This window comes from Vigna unguiculata, chromosome 8 (genome assembly GCF_037176805.1).
Source record: "Vigna unguiculata cultivar grain cowpea cultivar isolate G323 ecotype 2 chromosome 8, ASM3717680v1, whole genome shotgun sequence".
Taxonomy (NCBI): Eukaryota; Viridiplantae; Streptophyta; class Magnoliopsida; order Fabales; family Fabaceae; genus Vigna; species Vigna unguiculata.
The window spans coordinates 8,460,449-8,471,039 of record NC_140799.1 but is presented as its reverse complement, the minus strand read 5'-3'; the positions used below and the strand labels follow the sequence as shown (position 1 = coordinate 8,471,039).

The window sequence follows — 10,591 nt, the reverse complement described above, 5'->3', positions numbered from 1 at the left end:
TGGGTTTTAAAGATGTGAGAGTAGTAGCAACTCCATACATGTCTAAGAGGGTAGACACACGTTCTTGCCAGCGCCTGAAGTTTTGTCCAAAGAGTACCTCGATTTTTGACACATTTGGAAATGGTTTTGCAAAGACTGTCTGAGTTCTGGAAACAGTATTTGGATTCTCCGTAAAGCATGTATTGTTGTTGTTGTTGTCAGCCATAAGTCTTTAAGATTGTTGTAGTAGCTGACAAATTCACGAACAAAAGGACTTTCTGAGGCGTGTAGATTTACTGCCCTTAAAGACTTATTTGCGGTGTATTATATAAACCTCCTAGGATACAACAAGAACTTCTTAAAATTTTCAAGAATCTCAGAAACTAGCAAGATAACTCTTAGATAAAATATGTATAACCATATAATAATTATACAATACTTTTAATATTTTTCGAGGTAATATAGTGTTTCTACTTTTAACTTTTCATAATAACGTCGTAGCAATTTTTTTAGAGGAGTTTCACTGAAATGTAAATCATTTTTTTTTTTGTACTTTTAGTTAACTACCATTTTCGTACATACATCGCTACTTGGTCTATGAAAAAAAATTGGTGGACGCTAATAATTTTTTCCTTAGGTCTTCCTTAATACCAATGTTAATTATTGGCTTAAACATTTTATCATTTTGTGTGTTATCCACGTAAAAGGGTTTTAAGTAATTCAGTAATTTTATAAGATTCACCTCGCGTTGTTACAAGTACCATAAAATATTTAAATCCTAATTAAAATTATCCATATGCAAAACATTTTAACTATATATAAAGCTATAAAACGTAACAGGTCAATAACAAATTTGTAAAACATCATTCAAACTTTTAAATTAATACTTATCAAATTTTAAACAATTAAGGTAATTCCAGTTTTAATACATTGATAATTCAAATCAAATTAATTTATTCTTAAAATCATACTCAAAATTGCAAAACTAAATTTGTTGCGATATAAGCAACCACAATCCAATTGAATGAATAAAAACAGCACTCATGTTCAACAATTCATTTTCTTACAAATCTCGTAGAAGTGAACTCCGTACATCTTCACATGCCTGACCGGAAGTTATAAATTAAAGGCATTGGCAGTGTTGATAAGCACATGTGACAGTGTTATTAAACTTGTCAAATTCTAATGATGAAACTAAATTTTAAGAAAAAAAGTTGTCACACAAGAGCATACATTTGCCAATTTGTAAAACAAAACAGAGAATTCTTCCAAAATTCTGCGCATAACTGCTAAACCATTCATGAGGTAACATTTAATGCATGACTGCAGAAAATGTGTAGATGCAATAACAGACATAGGTGACAGTTAGCTTCCAAAGTCCAAATCAAAACCCAAACCTTAGCCCTCCCTCTCTAGTCTCTATCAAGGATACCAAAATTTATCCGTAAGAGAAATCTATGATGTTTTCAATACTTTAAAAAAAGTACAATAGGAACAGCAAATTATCCAACCAGAAAAGCTCCGCAGTTCCGTCCAGCCCCAGAGAAAACCAAATTTTAACCAAATCAGCTTCTTTGTCTTCCTAAGAAATATTTCCAGTTGTCTTGGGGAATTTCTCAAAAATAATTCGATATGTGCAAGACGGTGAGGCTGGGATCACATGGTGTTGATTCACCAAAGAATGATGATAAATATAAATACTTTAGAATATTGTAGAATTAGAGTAGAGCTGGATCAATCTTTCCTGAGTTTCTGGGAAAAACTTCCGGGCAAATAGATAACATGATCGTTTTGAGCCGTTCAATACGCAAGGTGTAATCACCACTGTTCTCTGCATGACGCATCAAATTGGAAATTAATAATAATTCATTCCTTCTAAAGAAGCAGAAGCAATGTCATATTACGTGAACGACTTCTGAACCTAAATTAGATGAAGGAGATTTATACCTTTGCATCACTTGTAAAATGTGGACTTTCATCAATGTACTGCAGTGAATGAAATCATGTCATTAAGTAAAATTCAAGATAAATACCATGCGAAGTAAAAGAAACTGAAATGTGGAAACAAAATAAAGAAAAGGGTCGCGACGTGAGGGAAATGAAAAGGAATTTCATTAAGATCAATGAAATTACAAGTAACAACTTAAACGCCTAATACACGCTAAACCCTATAACGAAAACTATCAGCCCCATCACTCTTCTTACTCAAGTCTCCTAGAAAGAGTTATGTTGAGTCGATAATATAATTATATACAACCTACAACCTACTAAATTTTCCATTTCATTTTCCTTTTCTATTTCTCCATAACTCTTCAAAGTTATTAGAGTTGCACTTTTTGGACAACCCAACAGTGTAAATACCCAATTATCACTTCTCGATATGAATGAACAAAAACAAAATCCATACCCATAAATATTTACAGGTTGAAACTAAATAGCTTAGAGGGAACCCGTTTATTAACTCGTTCGGACCTTTACTATGCATAATTGAAATCCTAGACAGACATACCCAAAAAACTGCCCCTAACAATGACACTCATGGGAAATAAAAAAAAATAAGAAAAGTAGAAAGCAAAAATATTCTCGAAGATTTCAATTAACAAAGCAAACACATCTGAAGGGAATGAGTAAAATCTGTCACATACTGCTATGTTTTTCATGACTTGATAAGTAACATCCCGAGCTCTGAATGACCTCGGATGCCATTTTCCTTCAGACCAATCAACGTATGTTACTGACCAATTTGCGATTCCACCTGGATCAAGCATCTAAATACACACGAAGCGAGTTAGCTGGGAGAAAAGAGATTCCTATCATCGTAATATAAAAGAGAACAGATTGGTACACTAACAGTAAAGAAGGTTGGCAGGTAATGCTCATCAGCGTAGCAATTGCGGTTTCCCTCCATATTCGGCTGGGAAGTTTCAAACACGAACAGTATTTTGTCAGCGAAGCCAAAAATGTAAGTGACTCAGTTCAACATGAATAAAATTAAATTAAATGTCCGATTAACAATAAATTTATCAAGAGAAGCATTTAGTTTAAAAAACCCATTAATACATGCTGCAGCAAGAATACCACTGACAACATATCTGAATAAAAAATTATCACGGGCATCTTACTTCAACAAATGGCATTTCTTAATAGAAAACGAAAAACGGTATTTAAATATATGAGGATAAATAAAATAACAAAAAGAAGGCACAGAGCGAAGAACCAGTATAGTTAATAGCTAGATACTAGATAGTAACAGGCTACTGATATGTCCAGGAAATCTTTATAATCTTCCAGCAAACTTAATGCAGCAAAATGCTAACCCAGGGGATTTCTTTCTTAATAAGTTTTTTTTTTAAAAATTATTTCTTAAAAACAGTGGACAAAAAAATTGAAAATAGCAGTGGGCTATTGTTCAGAAATCATAAGCACATTTTTACCCACACTAACATTCTTAACAAATTTGATAAGATCATAGGAATAATACCAAATGGATCACACAATCCATCCAATTAGCAAACAAATAAACACAAGAGGTTCTTAACAACATAGTACCCTGCAATGGTGCTTGAATTTTGTAAAATAGAGACTGTCTGCCATAATTATTATAGCATGCTGCCGTTTCATTGAGAACCACTGCATGAGAAACCACAAGATCCAAGTCAGCTGCATGGCAGAAAAGTTTTAAATGGTTTCCTAATTCTAAATTTGTAATATAAAAACCATTTTTCAAGCAATTTTTTACTATTATGAATGGAAACGCATTTTAGACGACACATGAATGACAAAAGAAAATGCACTGTGATGTCAAAAACTTCTGCCAGGTATGAAGACATTGCACATCTTGAACTTTCACTGCATGCCAAAAATTTTTACTACTATGATGTCTTTCAGTGAATGTCAAAAACTTCTTCCACAAACCATGTATGAAGGTTGACAACTTAAAATCACTGGAAGACAGTTATATTGTCCAACAACTCCAAGGTAATATATTTTATACAATTAATGAAATAGTGAAAGAAATAGGCTATTGTTTTTCATATGCACATTATGAAGGATTGTCTGATAAAGGAAAGGACAGCAAAATAGTACGTACATGAACTCCTCAGTGACATCACTCTAACTATAAAGAGGAAAAAATACATAAATGAAATCAATGATATTTCCATTGTTGCTATAATATGTAGATATGGATAAAGTAGGGCGTATAATGACCAATAAGGTGAGAAACATGTGACGAAAGTAGGCAAAAAAGCTTCTTTCCAACCAGATTAGCCATATAATGCCAAGGGAACTTATAAGCAACCAAACATTTACAGAAACAAACACTTAAATACGCCTTATCACGAGCAATTTACTAAATATGGGACTTAGGCACAATATAATACCCAAATTCCAAATGAAACACCACTATTGATAGTCGAAACATTGATAGCTCAAAGTACCACACTTCAATTAATTCCTCATTAGTCTTTGTGAAGGCTTGACTTGGCGTTTGAAGCACACATCCACATTTTGGATGCGTAAAATGGAAACTATTCACAGTAGTTTCAATTAGGATTTGGATCATGGATCTACATTTGACTTGATTTGATGTGAAACCAAGCATGCACTTCACCAGTCAGAAATCCCATAGGTAACCCTTTCTAAGACACCAGCAACCAACTTTGATACTAGTAGCATAAGCAACCTAAAAAGCTAGTTGTTAAAGGAGGAGAAATAAACACTTAAATACTACTCTACCAAGTATCTCAAAATACTCAATGTAAGACATGGACATCCCATAATACCAAGTTGCTATAAAAAGAAAAAGAAAAAGGGAAGATGACATTAAGGAAACACTTCAACTGAATGGATGCTCAATTTTTTCAATATAAATCATACCTGGGAACCCTTTCGAAAATCTTTCTTTTCCACTTCGGGCAACATATATTCTATATACCTGCCATTTCCATGAGGACCAGGATCCACATAGCTTTATCCAAAAGGTGAAGGGGAAAATAGAGACAGATTAGTCCGAATTACCATCCATAAATTCCGTAGTGTAGAATATTTACTCAAAGGAAAAAGTTAGAATTTCATCAACTAATTTATAGAAAGTCTTATATATTTACTTACCTGTCAATAAAGCTGACATTTGTTAATAATAAGTAGTTGTACACAAAATCAAAGCGACGTACAGGTATACAACTGAAGCACAAATGAGTGTGCAGTTGATTAGATTAAATTCCACAAATTATGACTTGCAGAAAAAAAAGAAGAAATAATTAGATAACAAAAGACCTTTCAGACAACAACACAAAATGTTGATTATCAGGGTCTAACAGTGCATTTGCCAAAAGTCTTCTTTCAGCCTCAACCATAGAAATTTTTCCCCAGCCTACCTGCAAGAAAGTGAAAACAAGTTGGCATAAAGAAACAAATGGCTTGACCTTAAGAAAATTGGATGCATGTTAAACACCAGAGAATCATAACATTAAAAGAAAGTTTTTCTGATTATTTATTTTGGTGTTCACAATGTTCCTAAAGTTCTGCCTTCAATTAACGATTCTACCATACTACCATTTGAAGAGTCGGATCCATGTACTGTTTATCAGGAGAATAAATATATTCTTTGTTCTCACTGCTTAGTTGAGAGACAAAAGGGGCAGTTTTGTTACAGCTATAAGAAAAACAGAGAGTAACTAAACAGACTGAGATTTGTGTGATGATACTCTCCAATTCCGATCAATTGTTAACTTTTTATTAAAAAGCATACATCAAATTGCTTATAGTGTTTGCAGTTTTAATCATCCTCAAATTATGTTGGAATTGGAACTTCAAACTGTCATATCGAGTGCTTGTAAATTATATATTCAAATCATGTGCTATACACCATACCGGCGCACTGTGAATGTCTCGACCAATAAAATAGGGGCTGACATGTGTTGGCTTGTCCTTTGATGCATGTACATAAACAGAGAATTTGCCCTCATGGCCCTGCATTTGGCAACGAGTATAATTCAAATATAATGGAAGCAGTATATCTCTACCACATTCAAAGGAAAAGGAATTGAACTGATACTTATCTAGATTCCAAGATGAGAAGCATACATTGATATTTTTCTAAAAAGAGAAAAGCACGCCACAATTATATCCTGGTATTCTAGCCTTATTTGGAGCACATATAGAACAATGCTCAAATTTCTATTGTTAAAAGGAAGGCATAAATACAAAAAGTAGATGGAAAATAAAATCGAAACTCTTGCTAGAAGCTCCCAAAATTTCCTGCCTTGATTCAATACTACTAGGTTTGGTGCATGTATAATGCTTAACTACGAACTGCTGGGTTTATATATTCACGAGTGCTGGTACAAAGTAACATCATATAAATATTAATCATATCTTAATATGGATGTGTTCTAAAACTAATTTAGGCATGTGCTACATCCAACAACCCTGCTAGATAGAGCATACAAATCAAATGCACAAAGCGTGTTATATGCACACATACATATACAATCTTCCCAAAAATGAAGTGACAATCAATCTGTGTTTGATTTGATCTATAATGAAAAACTGGATTGGCCCAATTGGAAGCAATATGAAGAGTGGCCCGGTTAAATCAAATTCATCTTGAAATATTCCAACTTTAATTGCTGAAATAATTAATAAAGCCATGCAAATTCACATGTTGTCCCAAGTACATAGCTCAGCTACTATACTCCATGTCTGTAGCATTTATACCGACAATGGGTATTCCAGTTTCAGACATCCTAGACAACAATGGGTCCTTTGAAGGGAGACCCAGATAGATTCAACACTAATGAGTCATGAACAAAACAAACCCATATAAGAGACCAAGACATCACTTTCAACCCAAAACCTTAAACCAATATTGTTCATCTAACTCTTTTTTACCCAATGTGAAACTTCCAACTCACCTTGAATTTTTAACAATCTCCCTCTCAAGTGAACGTCCCTTCCACATCGGTACAACTCCCTCTCAAGGTGAAACATTTTTTTTAACCATGAGTATTTCATTGGTAACCCTTCCTTTGTATGGTTGTTTTGAATAGGAACACACTTTCCTGAAAGAGAAGACTTCTGATATGAGAAATCCTCAAACTGTAGGATTTTTCATCTATTATACATTATATTCATCCGAGTCGATCACCAAGACAAACCATCAACTCTAATATCACTTGTGGCAGAGACACTAAGGAGATTTGATACCAAAGTCGTGAACAAACCTATATAAGAAATCAAGGCACTACTTTTAACCCAAAACCTTAAGGCAATAGGTTTCTACATATTTCCACTTATATATTATTCAATTTTACCCAATGTAGGACCTCCAACACACTTTCCATTCCTAGCAAGAACCTACTCCTATTGGCAAAGATGCATTGTATCAATTGGCTGGAGCTACATGATTGTATGGATCCTCAAGAATTAGTTGTTCCCGAGCTTTCACCTAACACTTCACCTTTAGGAAAAGGTGAGGGTATGGTAAAAAACCAACCCCAATTACCAAGGTCTACAATGAGAGAAATATACCTAGGGAATCCAGTGATCCAATGTCAAAGGAGAATACTCTAACTTTTTGTTCTTTGTTAATAACTAATTTCTGATCTAGTTCTATAAGAAATCACCAAGCTTATTCAATGAAATAGTTCATACCTACGAAGCTATAATTTTAAAGCTATTCTATAAAACCAACTAAATACTAGATATCAAACATGCAAGAACTGAAAATTTCACCAACAACTAGAGCGAAATTCAACATGGCACTAGCGAAAATTTCACAAAGCATTATGATTCACGAGTTAAATGAAAAGTGAGAAACCCTTAACTCCGCGTTCACATAGATAAGAGTATCATAAATAGGCACAAATTCGTGTTCCTTTGTAATGCACTGTAGCTGACTTTGCCAAAGCTTATTAGGCAAAGGGTCTTACAACTTTACAACTTATTTATTAGCAGAAATTGCTCATTCTTTCATATTTTTCCATCTTAATCCAAATGTATTTTCATCTATAAATAAAGAAAATACATCCAGATTCAATCCACTATTCATCTCCACAAATTGCCAGCAGATTATCTGCTCACCATCAATCAGACTGCAGAATAGGGATTGTGAATTGTCTGTTTTGCACCAAGCCAAGCAGTCTATCTCACCAATAAATCTCCTCTAATCTTTAGAGTGTGTTCCTCTCATCAGAACTTATATATTGAATACAGTTAATAAAAAGACAAAAAGGACCTATAGTATATTGTTCTGTTCTGAAGATAACTTATGGCCCCATTCTCAAACTAATGCCCACTAAAATAACGCAAACATACAAGTTGTAGGATAAAACTACAAACAAAACAAGAAAAATTGAAAAACTTACTAGACATGGCATCAATACTGTACATACAAAAGAAGGCACACGAGCAAAGTTCATGGCCTTGGGAGGAGGAATTCCAAACCTTAAAGAACATGTGCCAGAGCCTCTCGAACGGCAACGAACTCGGAGTCAAAAACAAAAAAGCTACTTTAGGTTTCTTGGTTATCACAGGATAATAGTTGAGAATCTCGTTAATAACAACCCGAGACTCAACCTCCGCATCAGTCAATTGGCGCGACTGAGCCGCAGGTGGTAGATCGATAATACTGCCACCACAACCCCTGGAGGAGAAGAGAGAGCAGGAAGACGGGCTCCGCGGCGGATACACGTAGGCAGCAATGAGAAACACACACACTATGGAAACAAGAACAATAATCCAAGTAGGCCTCCTCAACTGTGGCCGGCTTCTTGATCCAACCATGATCAAAAGATTCCTTATGAATTGCGGCCATGCACGTTCCTTCTTCATCTAAGTTCAAGGCACCTCACCAGCTTCCCCATACATCCACAATCCATCAACATTGCTTCATCTGTTCAAACTCAACAACGCCGTCTCACTGCCAATTACCAAAAACACAAAGGAAAAAAGAAAAACACTTCAATTACCAAAATACACACCTGTATAACAATCAACATTTCTAATTTCTTTTCACTCGCCTCTCACAATCAGTATAAAAAAAAAATACACACTCCAGATCTTATCCTCTACCTATTCATGACACAAACACAACATTAAACCATAAATTTCAACCTAAACTAAGCATAAATCAACGAGATCCACGAACAGAACACAACAGCGCCGCGTTATGAAGTACGAACCCTAACATAAATAGTTCCAGTCAAACACCAAAAAACTGAAACGAAAAACAAAAAAACAAAAGAAATTCTCTGTCTGCGTAATGAGCTAGCGAGACACAGACATAGAGAGGATTGAAGATTTCAGATCTTAAATTGACTGATTCAAATAACATTCCAAAGTAGAGTGAAAAATGTGAAAGAACGAAGTAACAAAGGAACGAATGAATACCTGTGATCCAGAAAAGGATCTGAGGGGAAAACAAATCTGAAGGAAGCGCGAAGCAGAGAAACGAAGAAGAACGATAATAAATTAAATGAAAAACAAAAAAAAGAAGAAAATAGAGCGATTGGAGTGTAGAAACACGAAACGAAGATGAAGACAGGGACAGATACAGAGTGTTGAAATGAAATAAGAGAGGAGATTGGTTAGGGGTTCATTCAGATTTGTGAAGCCAAGTGGAGAGCGTTGATTCCGGTGCTGTTAAATAATATCATAATTAATCACCAGATTAATTCATCATTTGGATTAATTAATTTTAATTATGTATGAAATGAACCAGTAGTAGACAGAACACAACATAACACAACGTGGGTGTTCGTGTTTTAAGCTCTTTCTCCGCCAATCGCTGTCGCGCACTTCAACTTGTCATGTCACACTCTTTTCTCTAGTACTCTACGCATTTATATCATGTATATTCACCATTATTCAATCTTATCCTCTTTAATATTCTATAAATTCAATTTAAACACTTGAATTTTAAAATTAACAAAAAATATTTGAATATTATTAGTATTGGATACGTAATAAAAACATTTATTAATTTTTTAAAAAAATAAATTAATTTGTTCCACCTCTATAGTAGCCTACCATGATGGTTGAAAGATTCATGGTATGCTGAGTTGGAGGATCAGTAAGTTGACCAAGTAGACCCAAATAAATATATTTAAAATCCAATATCACACTTAGCAGTTATGACTAATGAAAGTTTCTTGGAAACCTATATAATATTAATTACAGGGGTTTGTAATAATAATTAACTGTTATTATCCATTAATGTTAGGGTGTTTGTGATGTGGATTTTGATAGAATTTTGGTCTAAACTCAATTTAAATTATTAAATAGCCTGACTCATTTTTGTGAAAAAATATGTATAATTCATTTTAGAAATCTAACATAAAAATAAAAGGGCATAACCCATTTTTCTTGAAAAGTTATAAAAATATTACCAAACAAAAAATAAATAGAAGTTCTAAGAAAATACATGAATTTCAAAGCGCTGAACTGAAAAGACTTTTCAATTTAAAGCAAAACTTGTTGAAAAGAAACTGTTGATAAATTGTATACAAATTTGAAAGAAGAAAAAGATGGCAAGATCTAAAAAAAAACTAAAGAAAATGACTGTATTTGGAAGAAAACACTCGATAGACTTTTCATCATTTTTGTATGT

At 33.9% G+C, this 10,591-nt stretch overlaps 1 protein-coding gene across 2 annotated transcripts; it reads right to left on the bottom strand.

The window, feature by feature from the left end:
- Positions 1-1,242: 1,242 nt before the first annotated feature.
- LOC114194121 (glycosyltransferase BC10-like) lies at positions 1,243-9,736 on the bottom strand. Of its 2 annotated transcripts, XM_028084185.2 has the most exons (11): positions 9,373-9,726; positions 8,428-8,902; positions 5,854-5,952; positions 5,257-5,357; positions 5,092-5,163; positions 4,858-4,948; positions 3,529-3,609; positions 2,831-2,893; positions 2,625-2,747; positions 1,927-1,965; positions 1,243-1,810 (listed from the first exon to the last, which is right to left on the bottom strand). In XM_028084185.2, exons 2-11 carry the CDS (start codon positions 8,812-8,814, stop codon positions 1,682-1,684), a joined length of 1,185 nt encoding a protein of 394 aa, XP_027939986.1. In that variant the 5' UTR covers positions 8,815-8,902; positions 9,373-9,726; the 3' UTR covers positions 1,243-1,681. The 2 variants fall into 2 exon arrangements, with proteins under 2 accessions (XP_027939986.1, XP_027939987.1); XM_028084186.2 differs by lacking the exon at positions 3,529-3,609 and having other exon boundaries at positions 9,373-9,736.
- Positions 9,737-10,591: the final 855 nt, after the last annotated feature.

What these genes read in the sequence shown, in the direction of transcription:
- LOC114194121 (XM_028084185.2), bottom strand. Translation starts at nt 8,814, where the DNA reads ATGAAGAAGGAACGTGCATGGCCGCAATTCATAAGGAATCTTTTGATC. An exon ending in GAGACATTCACAGTGCGCCG is followed by an intron (nt 5,358 to 5,853) that starts GTATGGTGTATA and finishes ACTTTCTTGCAG; the next exon opens with GTAGGCTGGGGAAAAATTTC. An exon ending in AATGTCAGCTTTATTGACAG is followed by an intron (nt 4,949 to 5,091) that starts GTAAGTAAATAT and finishes TTTTGGATAAAG; the next exon opens with CTATGTGGATCCTGGTCCTC.